The following is a 13,299-nucleotide window of genomic DNA, read 5'->3' as shown; positions in this document are numbered from 1 at the left end:
ATCGAAAAAGAATACACACAATTGCCCAGCCGAGAAACTACATATCAAAAATTAATATCAAAATGTTCCTCTGGCACTAATATGGCAATTGTGTGTACAAAAACAAGAAACACAGCAATCAATCTGTCATTGGGTATAATCCCAGGCACAGATCTTAATACCCCATCAAAACTGGGTCAGGCCCCCTTCCTCGAAAAATCAGACGCCAGCCCACAAGGATAGGCTGGAGAGGGGATGACGGCCAAGTTCCTAGCAAAGGGTCGCATGGAAACTGTGGCCAAAAAAAAACAACGGCAAAAAGTCGCCAGCTAGCACGCCTCCGCAATACATGCATAAGAAAGCACGCAGTCCCCTTATGCGTGTGTGTGTGTCCAATGGCCGCAGGGCCAGGAATGCCATCGTCAGTCACAGACCTACACGGTCTGTATAGGTCTCCGCACATTCGACGACTTCTCAATAAGCATCACCCCCATTAGGCCCCCATGTCTCCCAATGCCCTGTCGCCCGACTTTCCACCTTATCGCCCATCAATCCGGTCCAGCCCGTGCCGCATATAGAGCAATATAGCCCGGCCTACAACTGCCAACCGCCGGAATCATCTGTTCGCAGGGCCACGAGGCTCAAACGCTGTCCTCCGTTTCCCAGTTGATACGCCCATTAGGGTATCACCCACCGCCCACGCAACAACTAATTTATGTTAGCTGCCAGATAAACTGATTTCCCGATTTGAACCTCCGGCTTAGCACCACGGAGCTCAATGCTTATTCGATTTAGCATAAAAAATCGTTACAATTCCCATAAAAAATCTTTCTTTATTTATTTTTTCTTTTGAAATACTTCAATTTCCCTCTCTCTTACAGAGAGTAAGGAAACAAAATTGGAAATTTTTGTGTGTTGTGTTTGTTTTAAAGGACTCGTTTCCTTTCTGTATTTTACTTTTTCTTTAATTTCGCACTTATACTGCGATAACGCGTGGTATGGGGAATTTGAATGTTGTGCTGCTCGCTCACGCTGCCCTCAACATCGTGCTGTTGTTGTGGCGGCGTCAAAGCCATTGTGCCACTGACACTTGTACACTTTCTCAGGCCGAAAGGACGTTTGACATCGAACATATTGCGTGTCTTGTTAATGGGAAACCTCATTTTGTTCTTCAGCCATTTGGTGAAGGCTCGCTCATTGTCATGCATTTTACGCATTTCATCTTCGGAAGTCTTAAGGGTCTGCTGTAGCAACGAACGTTGTTTATGTTGTAATTTCTGTTCACGTTCCTCTAGCTGGTCACGTGATAGACCATATTCGGATAGGTAGCCGGTGTATTTGGGTAATTTCTGTTGGGCATTCTTAAACTCACAGCAGGTTTTGTAGTGCAGCTTTAGGTCGGTAACTTCGGGGGGTGGTAGAAATCGATTGTTGTTGTTGTTGCCGCCACAGGAGGAGGAGCCCACAACATTGGAAGGATTGGTGCGGCGTTTAAACGAGAAACGACTGCGAAAAGGCAGTTTGTTGCGGTTACGAAAAGATTGATGATGATGATGATGATTGTGGTTGCTACACTTATTGTCCGAGGTTAGGGAGGCCCGATCACAATCGAAAGCATCATCGGGCAGATATGAGGCAACAATAATGGAAAGTTTATCATCATCTTCGTCGTCATCATCATCATTGTATGGCTGCTCTTCGTTGGCTTGACTGTTATGACAGCGGTGGCTGTGATGCTGATTTTCCTCAGTTTCATTGTCTTCCAATAAGGGTTCATTGCAATTGTAATCGAAATGTTCGTCGGGATCATTGAGGCTGATTTCCTCGTGGGTTTTGTTTCCATTGTCATCATCATCATCCTCAGTTTCATCTTCATTATCCGATATAAGAAGATTGGTTAAACTTTTATTATCCTGTTCATCATCATAATCAAAGGTAATTTGTTTGAGCATTTTGCGTTGCTGGGTTCCCGGGCTCTCATACGATAAGGAGCTGGGTGGTTTTGTGGTCATTTTGGTTGCTGTTGCATTTTCATTTTCCATATCCATTACAAGGATTTCTTCACATATCTCCTCAATGGCCTCATCAGCAGGTTCGACTGATGCAGAAGCCATGTTTTCCTCTGTGGCCTCTGCCGCTGGGGGAAAATCTTCGTTGCCTTTTTCTGACGAGCTGTGGGGCGTTTCTGGTTTCTCTATTTCCTCTGTATCATTGAAAGCTTCCTCCTCGGTGATTATTTCCAGCTTTTGTGCAGGACCCTCCTCTGTATTGTGCTCCTGTGGCTCGTAGGGTTCTTTGCCCAACTTTTTCTCCAATTCCTGTAAACTTATGCCGCTTTGAGGTTCATAGACCTCCAAATTGGCAGCAAAGCTAACCTTACGGTTGCCCGCCAGTGGAGACATTAAATCGTCGCTTTTCTCATTGCTGTCATCGTTGGCCAAACCATCAACGTCCTGTGAGAATAATTCCTTGTTGGCCTCCTTGATTTTATCCACAATATTATACTCATTGACAGGTTTCAAAACTGCAATGGGAGATTGGATTTAAATTGGTGTTCCAAAGTTGTTCCTTCTGGGTTCATACTTACAATAGACCTCACAGTCCTCGTCTGACTCGGTATCGGGCTCGTATGAGTTTGCCATGTCGCCTCAGTTTCGATGGGTATTCGTTCACACCGCGTGTTCGAATGTTCGAATTACAAAAAACACATATCCTTTGCATGGATTAGCAAAAGTTCTTGTCACCGTCTTCACTCTAACTTGGCCCACTCCCATTTGGGGCCAACGGGGATGATGAAACGACGACGACGACGACGACGAGAAGGGGTGATGATGTTGATTGCTTATCATTTAAGTAAGTCATGCAGTTTGTTGGCGTTTTACTCTTTGTTTGTTTTTCCAATTTGGAAGGGTATGGGTTTTCACGTTTTGGCCATAAATTTTGTTTTTGCGAATTATTTGCTTATTTTTTCTGCCCACCTTCCCCCAAAAAAATAATAAATGCTTATAATTCGTTGTATATATTAATTCCTTGTTTTATTATCGCCCAAAACTCTCACTTGCGTTCCAAGTATTTTCTATATTTGTACCATGTTTGAAATGTTCGTGCTAAGCGCGTTGTGACAACTTTTGGTTTGGCTGCTCAAATGACAATTCCGCCTGGCAGACGATTTTCTTTCCTTTCCTTCATTTTGCCTTTGTGGATGTAGTATGCACATCCAAACTTTTCGTTCTCCACGGCAACCAAGGCGGAGTCAATGAATAAACAACGAGACAGACAAAGGGATTTCATGTTTGATCGATTTCCTGCGGTATTTTTGTTTGTTTTCCAACGAAAAAGAAAACCCGCATAGCCTTACTTGCTGCATGAGCGAGTGAGTGAGTGGCCGTGGTGTTATGCATCCTGCCCACATCCTCTAAACGATTTTTATTACCTTTTGTCACAGAATACTTTTGGTGTAATTATGTTGTTGTTGTCACTACAAGTGTTACCCTTTCCCATATGACACATATTTCAGTATCAGTGTCCTTAGAGACAATTGGTGCAGCAATAATTTTAATTCCCTTGAGCATGTTTTTTTTTAACATTTTATGTTTCGAATATGTAAATCAGCATTAAGTCATCTTTCAATAAACGAGATTGAGGATAAAGCAGCACTTAGGCAAAAAACAGGCAAAAAAACTACAAAAATGAAAAAAAACTTGAAAAATGAAAAATTCGGCAGAGCCCGGATGGGATTTGAACCTGGGCACACGGAGCAATAGCGAGAGCCATTGCCGTTGTCTTAGCGTTCGAAGCCATCAATACAACTTCCAACAGATGCACCAAATCATGTATACTACAGAAGAGGTGTAATTTGTCACAGAAAGAATGTCTGTCATTACACAAAAATACATGCATTGGGAAAAGTACAGCTAATAGACAGGGTTGTCGAGTGTGGCTTAATGCGGTAATAGATGCCTTTTCGCTATTAATACGGTTCAAATACCATATATCAACGCCCTTGAAGCCATCACACCTAATATGGTTGAAAAGTCTTCAAACCAAACGCGTCCCATAGTGGTTGGTGTGTGTTGCTATCTTTGGCTTTCCTTTTCCATTTGCATCTCCGATCATTGAGCTGGTCTCAAAAGAGAAACAAACCGAAAAAAAAAATAATTTTATTCGAAAATTTCTTCAAAATGCGATTTTCATTAAAAATTGAAACATTCGTGAAAAGTTTATTTTCAAAAAAAAAATTGTGGTGGAAATTTTATTTTTTTTTATTTTTCCGATTGCTTTGGCTCTAGGTCTTCCAACAACTATTAGCAAGTAAAAACGTGTCAAGTTCGGCCGTGCCGAACTTTGGATACCCATCACCATGGATATTTTATTCATCCTATTTTATTTTAACTTGACTACCATATCCATAGGTATATCTAAATAGGTAACAGTTTCAACGAAATCAAGCAATAAATCAGATTTTATAGGATTTAGATCCCAAATTCCAACATCGGTCTATATGGCAGCTATATCTATATAGTCTGCTCCGGGTCATATTTGGATCGAATGACGCGAAGCTTTATACAACTCGCTATTTCAAATTTCAAGGCAATAAATAAACCATAAAAGCTTTATTTATTACCCGGCAGATCGAGTAATAAATAAAGCTTTGATATAGCTGACCGGAAGATCGTTCTATATGGCAGCTATATCACAATAAAGTCCGGAGGCTTTAAAGAACTCACTGTTTCAAATTTCAGCGATATAGGGTAACAAAGACAGCTTTTATGGGCTTCAGACTCTCAACGGGCAGATCGCTCTATATGGCAGCTGTATCTAGACATAGTCCGATCTGAACCATATTTGAGTCGGATGTTGGGAGGCCTAAAACAACTCACTGTTTCAAATATCAACGAAATCGGGCAATAAACGCAGCTTTTATGGGCTTCAGACTCTCAACGGGCAGATATATCTATATGGCAGCTACATATATCTAAATATGGTCCAATCTGAACCATATTTGAGTCGAATGTCGGGAGGCTTAAAACAACTCACTATTTTAAATTTCAGCGAAATCGGGAAATAGATAAAGCTTTAATGGGCTCCAGTCCCTAACACGACAGACCGGTCTATATAGCAGCTATATTAAAATATGGTCCCGATTTGGCCCCAGCTCGATTTCTCAATTTTTGAAGGTTATTAATATCCCTGAGGATGATCACCGGAAGTGGTCGAAATTTTGGAAAGATTAAAACTAAACGACAATAACAACTGTTTTTATATCCACCACTATAGGATGGGGGTATACTAATCTAGTCATTCCGTTTGAGGCATCTCGTTGGAGATTACAAATAGGTCATATCGTTTCGGATTCGCATATAGAACCCATATAAACCTCTCTCCCGATTTGATTTCTTGAGCCCCTGGAAGCCGTAATTTTTTTCCGATTGGGCTAAAAATTTGCACATAGTCTTTTGTTATGACTTCCAACAAATGTGCCAAGTACAGTCCAAATCGGTCTATAACCTAATATCGCTCCCATATAAACCTATCTCCCGATTTGACTTCTTGAGGATGATCACCGGAGGTGGTCGAAATGTTTTATACCCACCACCATAAGATGGGGTATACTAACCTAGACATTGTTCGAAATATTGATCTAAGACCGCATAAAGTAAAGTCGATCTGGCAATGTCCTTCCGTCTGTCTGTCGAAATCACGATGATCACCGGAGGTGGTAAAAATTTTGGAAAAATTTAAAATAAACGACACTAACAACTCTTTTTATACCCACCACCATAGAATGGGGTGTACCAATCTAGTCATTCCGTTTGTAAAACCTCGAAATATTGGTCTAAGACCCATAATACGACATTCTGAGTCGATCGTTTGTCGAAATCGCGATAGCGGTCGCGTGAAGCTAGCCGCTTGAAATTTGCATAGATACTTAATATTGATGTAGGTGGTTGGAGATTACAAATGGGTCACATCGGTTCAGATTCAGATATATATGGAAGCTATAAACCGCTCTTCCCATTTGACTTCTTGATTCCCTGGAAACCGCAATTTTTGCCCGATTAAGCTTTAAACTTGCAAATGGTTCTTATGACTTCCAACAACTGTGTCAAGTGCTGTCCAAGTCGGTCTTTAACCTGATATAACTCCTATATAAACCAATCTCCCGATTTGACTTCTAGAGCCATTACATGCCACAATTTTTGTCCGATTTGGCTGAAATTTTGCACAAAGTGTATGCCTATTTATAGTACCCCAAGAACATGAAAATGTTATTAAGTTTTGGGGTCAAATAACCTGGGGAACGACCCATCCCAAAACCCACCCGAACGGCCATGTTTACCGATTGGGACAATATGGGTATCAAATAAAAGGTATTAAAGAGTAGAGTACGAATGTGGTATAAAATTTTCAACCTAAGTGTTCGAGGGATCCTCTACCCCCAATAGGACTTCCACAGCTTTGGGCAATACGGGTATCAAGTGGAAGGTATTTAAAAGTAGAGTAGAAATCTGACATAAACCTATATTCCTTGGTGTCTGAGGGGAATCTGAATCTGATATCCAGATGTGGATGTCCCCGAGAACATCCCTCAAAGAGGACAAATTTACGACCATAGCAATATGAGGCTCAAATGAAAAGTCTTTGGAAGTAAAACACAAATCTGGTATCAATATTCGGGAAAAATGTCTATGGGGCCACCCCACCCCCCATAATACCCCCCAAATAGGAAGTATTTGCTGACCATTGCAATATAGACTCAAATAAGAGGTTTTTTTGGAGTAGAATACGAATCTGATCTATATTTTCAAAGCCAAGTCACTTTGTTGTCGCCCCATCCCCCAAAGCGGTCATGTTTGCCGACTATGAACAAAATGGGGCTCCAATGAAAGGTATTTGGGAGTAGACCATGAATCTGACATCAGTATTCGGGACGAACTGTCTAGGGGACGTCCCACCACCATGACAACTCCCAAATAGAATGTATATGCTTACCAAGGCAATTTGGATCTTCAAGACAGTGGGGCTCGATATTCATAGTTTTTAGGGCCCATACCCCAAACCGGACATATTTGCTGGCTTTTGCAATATGGGATTTAAATGAATGGTATTTGAGATTAGAACACAAATTTGATATCCAATTTTGAGGCCAATAGCAATATGGGGTTCAAATAAATGATATATAGACATATGAGAAAAGAGCATGTTGCTGATATATTTTCAGGTCTCAGTGTTTCCCCAAAACACGCCTAAATGGGGCTTATTTACCGACCATGTCAATGTGGGGCTTAAATGAAAGGTATGGGGGGAAGGGGTGGTAGAGCAAGAATTGATACCCACTTTCGGGACCAATTTTCTGGGGGTCCAAAATACCCCATAAACCGCAATATTTTACTGACTATCGAAATATGGGGCTTAAATAAAGGTTTTTTGGGAGTAAACTACGAATTTGATAACCAAATGTAGTACCATGTATTTATGGCATTACCCCTTCCCCAAAACACCCCCCAAAGGGTAAACCTCTTTAGACCATGCCAATAAGTGGCTCAAATGAAAATTCGTTAAAAACTTATTTGATAACCAATTTTGGGGCCATGTGTTTGGGGGACGCCTCATCCTGTAAACCCAATATGGCTATATGGGGTTTAAATAAATGGTATTTGAGAGAAGAGCACGACGCTGATATTTTTTTAGGGCCAAGTGTCTGGGGGACCACCTCTCCCCCGAAAACACCACTAAATCAGATATCATGAGAATGTCGGCCTGAAATAAAGTATAGTAAGAATGGAGTACACCTTACATCCAAACATAAATTCGTAGACCAATGAAGACCGTATGGGATTCAGATAAAGGCACTTATATTGTTAAACTGTTAGTCAAGCGATATGCTATTTTCGTAGCATGGTATTTCACTAAAAGCTCTTTAATTGTCGAAAATAAACATTTAAAGGAAAATTTTGCCATTATTTTTGTTAGTGAATACTGTTGCTCTATAAACTCTTATGTAATTTTTGCAGGTTGTTGGGGTCAATATTTTTTAGGGCCAAGTGTCTGGGGGACCACCTCTCCCCCGAAAACACCACTAAATCAGATATCATGAGAATGTCGGCCTGAAATAAAGTATAGTAAGAATGGAGTACACCTTACATCCAAACATAAATTCGTAGACCAATGAAGACCGTATGGGATTCAGATAAAGGCACTTATATTGTTAAACTGTTAGTCAAGCGATATGCTATTTTCGTAGCATGGTATTTCACTAAAAGCTCTTTAATTGTCTAAAATAAACATTTAAAGGAAAATTTTGCTATTATTTTTGTTAGTGAATACTGTTGCTCTATAAACTCTTATGTAATTTTTGCAGGTTGTTGGGGTCAATATGTTTCAAAATGCAAATAAAACAAGTTTATTTTACCATTTTCTCGACGTTTCGGCGGCTTTTTTGTCAGACCTTTTCAAGAGTTTATTTAGTGAAATCTATTAACAAGAGACGCCTTTTAAATATTTTGTTGTGTTTTGTTACTTTTATGGTTTTTACTTACATATGGTTACATTTGCATTATTCTCTTAATTTATTAAAAAACTGGACATCACGACACATTTATAATAAATAAAAATATAAATAAAATGTAAAATATTGTATCGAAAAATTGGAAACTAATATCACAGAACTATGTTTAAACTCTAAACTATTGCAACGGAATACTGTAGCTTTGTATTATCTTTGTCCACTTTCGTGTTCATCAACTTCTCTATCCTCTGTTGTATACGTAAACTTTCAAGAGTATACCTCTTATTTTCATTTCTCTCTCTGTTAAGAATTCTGACAGCTTTGAAGTCAATGTTGTGTCCCGTCTCTTTAATATGCTGTGATAAAGCTTTACTTTCTCTGCCTTTCTTGATGTCTGCTTCGTGTTCTGCCATTCGTATTTTCAGTTTTCGTCGAGTGGTGCCCACATAACACATATTGCATTGTTCCCCTTCTTTGCCATTGCACGTCAATTCGTAAACTACATTGTCTAGTTGGAGTTTGTCTGCTTTGGTAGTTGTTGTTGTGAACAGCTTTTGTAGTGTATGGTTTGATTTGTATGCGATTGTTGTTTTTATTTTCTCTGTTTGGTGCCCAAGCATTGTTCTCTGTTAATTTGGGAATATGTGGTACACTGTGAAAATAAGTATTTTCCGATGATTTTTCATATTTGTATTGTTTGGGGTGAATAACATTCTGAATAAGAGTCTTTATAAGTGAAGGTGGAAAATTGTTTAATTTTAATATGGTTTCTATTTTTGCTATATATAATCTTCATATCCAAGAATGGTATTTCGTCATCTACTTCTCTTTCCAATGTAAATTGAATTTTCGTGTGATATGTGTTAAGTAGCCTTAGTATTTCCTGCTCGTCTTGTTTCTTGATTATTCCCAAGAGGTCGTCCACGTATTTCGTTAAAAACTTGATTTCTATATTTCGGCTTCTTAGTTCCCCCAACACTTCGTCCAACAGTGTGTCTAACACAATGTTAGCTATAGTCGGTGAGAGGGGGTTGCCCATTGGCATACCATATGTTTGATGGTAAATCTTCTCCTCGTATTTAAAATAGTTGTTTTCTATGAGGCATAATTGCAAGATTTTTAAGAACATCTGTTTCGTCATCTTAGTGTGTTTCTTGAGATGTTCCCACTTACTCATGATGTTTTTTATAGCCAAATGTGTTGGTATATTTGTAAATAATGATACCACGTCAAATGATACAAGTATATCGTAATTTTCTAATATCACGTCCCTTATTCTTTCTTTTACCTTCATCGAATTTCTGACGTTGTATAATGAAGATGTTAGTGTTTTTAATATATTACCGATGAATTTCGATAAATTGTTGCACGGCACTTTCGTTGTAGAAGAAACAGGTCTAAGAAGTACTTTGTCCGTATGTGGTTTCGGCAAACCGTAAAGTTGTGGATCCAAGGCTGAATTGCAAACTAACTTCGATCTTTCCCATTTTGTTGCGTTATTATTCTTATACAGTTCTTGAACGATCTTATTGTTCGTCCTTTCTAATTTCATTGTAGGATCCTCCCTTACAGTTTTTGTTGTAATCTTCTTTGTACAATACCACCGTTTTATTACCTTTATCGGCCGTCGTTATCCGAATAATATCCTTGTACTTTTTGATATATTTTCTGGTATCTTCGTAAATTCTAAGTATGAACTTTTCTTTTTCTGTGTATTCTTGAATTATTTCTGAAGTCCGAAATTCTATTTGCCCATTTTACCCTAGTTATGTCCTTCTCGGTGTCCTATTTTATCGTCTGTAACCATTGTTCAATGTCTGCAATCAGTGGAACTGAGGCGAAATTGTTTTTGCAAACAGGGAGTGCGAATTTGTTTCCCAATGATAGGATCCATTTGTTGTATTGTATATATTAAATTCTATATTTGTGTAGTTTATAAACCAGTCCTTGTTAAGTTTAAACCCGAATTTCAAAAACTTTTCTGCTTTCAGTTTCTCTACCTTAGATTTGATATTGCTATATCTAGTCCATTGCTCTTGTGTAAATTTGCTTAGTCACGTTTCGTTCAGTGTATTTTTGATTTCTCCCTCAATGTTGCCAATCTCTTTCTTTAGTGCTTTGCTCTTTCTTTACTTTGCTCCATTTAAAGTAAAAGAAGGCGCAGCGGAGCGGGACGGGTTCACCTAGTTCCTTATAAAAATAAAATTCCTTAAAATAAACAAACCATTAGATGAAGTCAAAAATGAAGCTGCATATCCCCATTGAAGTTTCGGAGACAACATTTATTAAGAGGTCGAGAAGATTACATTTTAATGAAATATTCTCTTAGCAATATTGACGCTATTTGTGTCATGTCAAAATGTCAAATTAAATGTTTCGAGAAATTTTACTAAATTTTAATCTTAAGATACATGCCATTGAATTTAAGGCATTGGGATTTTGTGACTAGTCTGTTTTCTATACCCACCGTATCATTTAGTGAGCGTTAAGTAGCTTGGAATTTATGGTCAAAGTTTTAACGATTTTGATTTTTAGCCAAACCACAAGTGATTACAAATACCATGCTACACTTACCAATAAAACAAACTTCAGTTAATAAAATAGGCGTCGTACTTTCTCAAAGGATTTATGTTTATTTTATTACTGTATTCGCTTGGAGTGGTTATTAGTTAATCCTACTTAATTAGTACGTATTTAATGTATTTTTATTATATGGATGTGTGGTGTTTGTTGGCCTATGGTATTTATTGCACAGATTTAATTTTTGCGGTTAACTTTCTTAGCCTTAGTTCAGGAGAAATGAAAATGGTGAGTGAAAACGCAAAAAGGCAAATCATTTCCATAGAAAAAGCTCGTAATAATTCTTATGACTATTTTGTTTCATCATTATGATACGTATAGGGGCATGTAAATATTTATATACTATATATGTGGCATGTTCGACAATTTTCTTGTATAAATTTTTGGTGTTTAACTTTGTTTTTTTTGTTGTTGTTGTAAGTAAGATTAGAAAAAGAAAAACAGTATACAAGGCTTAGTATAGTTTTGTTACTGAATTTACCACATTATGTACTTAGACTATTTTAGGCTTGAGAGAAAAAATTGTCGGTTTGGATTAAAGCACATGAAGGCTTCTTAAGTACATTCAAAAGGGTTTCGTTTGGCACATTATTCCTATGAGCGTTTTATGCGTGTTTTGTTTTGGGCTTTCTAAGTTCAACTCTTACATATTATTAATAAAAATTTAATTTTTTATGCTTATTCACTTACTACATACGATTTCAAACTTACCACTTTTCAAATTATGAGTTAAGAACTTTACAATTATTTTATTTTAGAATGCGGCTCCAAAGTGAATGAGAGTTGCAGCAAAAAATGTGTTATATATTTATCATAAAGTAATTTAAATTGTATTTGTTTTTATACCCTCCACCATAGGATGGGGGTATACTAATTTCGTCATTCTGTTTGTAACTTCTCGAAATATTCATCTTAGCCCCATAAAGTATATATATTCTTGATCGTCATGAGATTTTATGTCGATATAGCCATGTCCGTCCGTCTGTCTGTTGAAAGCACGTTAACTTTCGAAGGAGTAAAGCTAGCCGCTTGAAATTTTGCACAAATACTTCTTATTAGTGTAGATCGGTTGGGATTGTAAATGGGGCAAATCGGTTCACGTTTTGATACAGCTGCCATATAAACCGATCTTGGATCTTGACTTCTTGAGCCACTACAGGTCGCAATTTTTAACCGATTTGGCTGAAATTATGTATGAGGTGCTCTTTTATGATTTCCAACAACTGTGCTAAGTATGGTTGAAGTCGGTCTATAACCTGATATAGCTGTCATCTAAACCTAAACCGATCTGGGGGCACGACTTCTTGAGCCTCTAGAGGAAGCAATTCCTATCCGATTTGGTTGAAATTTCGCACGACGTGTTTCGTCATTCGACTTTCAACAATTGTGTCAAGTATGGTGTAAATCGGTCCATAACCTGATATAGCTGCCATATAAACCGATCTTGAATCATGACTTCTTGAGCCACTGGAGGACGCAATTCTTATCCGATTTGGCTAAAATTTTCCACAATGACTTCTATTGTGGTCTCCATTATGGTCCGAATACGGCCATAACTTGATATAGCTCCAATAGCATAGCAATTCTTTTCTTTAATCCTTTCCTTTGTTTGCCTAAAAAGAGCCACCGGGAAAAGAACTCCCCAAATGCGATCAATAGTGGAGGGTATATACGATTCGGCCCGGCCGAACTTAGCACGCTTTTACTTGTTATTTTGTAAATTCCGATAAAGACCTGGCTCAAAGTTGTTTGATGTTAACTTTAAGTTCAACAAGTAAAAAGGCGTTAAGTTCGGCCGGGCTGAACTTTGGATACCCACCATCTCGGTGGGTAAACCACCTTTCGTCAAAATCCGGTAAAAAATGCATACCTTATGCCTCATAGCAGCTATTTCGAAATATGTTCCGATTTGGACCAAATACTAATGCGCACAAGTCATTGTTCAATTGTGTTTGAACAATTTGAAAAGCCTAACATAAGTCACTGTGTCAAATTTCAGTGAAATCGGATTTTAAATGCGCCTTTTATGGGGCCAAGACTTTAAATCGAGATATCGGTCTATATGGCAGCTACATCCGAATCTGGACCGATCTGGGCCAAATTGAAGAAGGACGTCGAAGGTCCTAACACAACTCACTACCCCAAATTTCGGCGACATCGGACAATAAATGCGCCTTTTATGGGCCCAAAACCTTAAATCGTGAGATCGGCAGCTATTGTATATCCAAATC

The 13,299-nt window shown here is 38.4% G+C and overlaps 1 protein-coding gene across 2 annotated transcripts; it reads right to left on the bottom strand.

Moving 5' to 3' along the window:
• Positions 1 to 792: 792 nt before the first annotated feature.
• On the bottom strand, positions 793 to 3,494 carry LOC106092005 (probable serine/threonine-protein kinase fhkB). Of its 2 annotated transcripts, none has more exons than XM_013258733.2 (3): positions 3,038 to 3,494; positions 2,567 to 2,981; positions 793 to 2,503 (listed from the first exon to the last, which is right to left on the bottom strand). In XM_013258733.2, exons 2-3 carry the CDS (start codon positions 2,619 to 2,621, stop codon positions 933 to 935), a joined length of 1,626 nt encoding a protein of 541 aa, XP_013114187.2. In that variant the 5' UTR covers positions 2,622 to 2,981; positions 3,038 to 3,494; the 3' UTR covers positions 793 to 932. The 2 variants fall into 2 exon arrangements, with proteins under 2 accessions (XP_013114187.2, XP_059216144.1); XM_059360161.1 differs by having other exon boundaries at positions 2,567 to 2,949.
• Between the last annotated feature and the right edge of the window lie 9,805 nt (positions 3,495 to 13,299).

This window comes from Stomoxys calcitrans, chromosome 1 (genome assembly GCF_963082655.1).
Source record: "Stomoxys calcitrans chromosome 1, idStoCalc2.1, whole genome shotgun sequence".
Taxonomy (NCBI): domain Eukaryota; kingdom Metazoa; phylum Arthropoda; class Insecta; order Diptera; family Muscidae; genus Stomoxys; species Stomoxys calcitrans.
The sequence above is the reverse complement of the archived record's forward strand: the minus strand, read 5'-3'. Positions and strand labels throughout refer to the sequence as shown.

Excerpts from the sequence above, each read along its gene's own strand:
- LOC106092005 (XM_013258733.2), bottom strand. The coding sequence starts at position 2,621 with ATGGCAAACTCATACGAGCCCGATACCGAGTCAGACGAGGACTGTGAG. Across the intron at positions 2,504-2,566 it reads CGAGGACTGTGAGGTCTATT|TTTTGAAACCTGTCAATGAG; the intron begins GTAAGTATGAAC and ends CTCCCATTGCAG.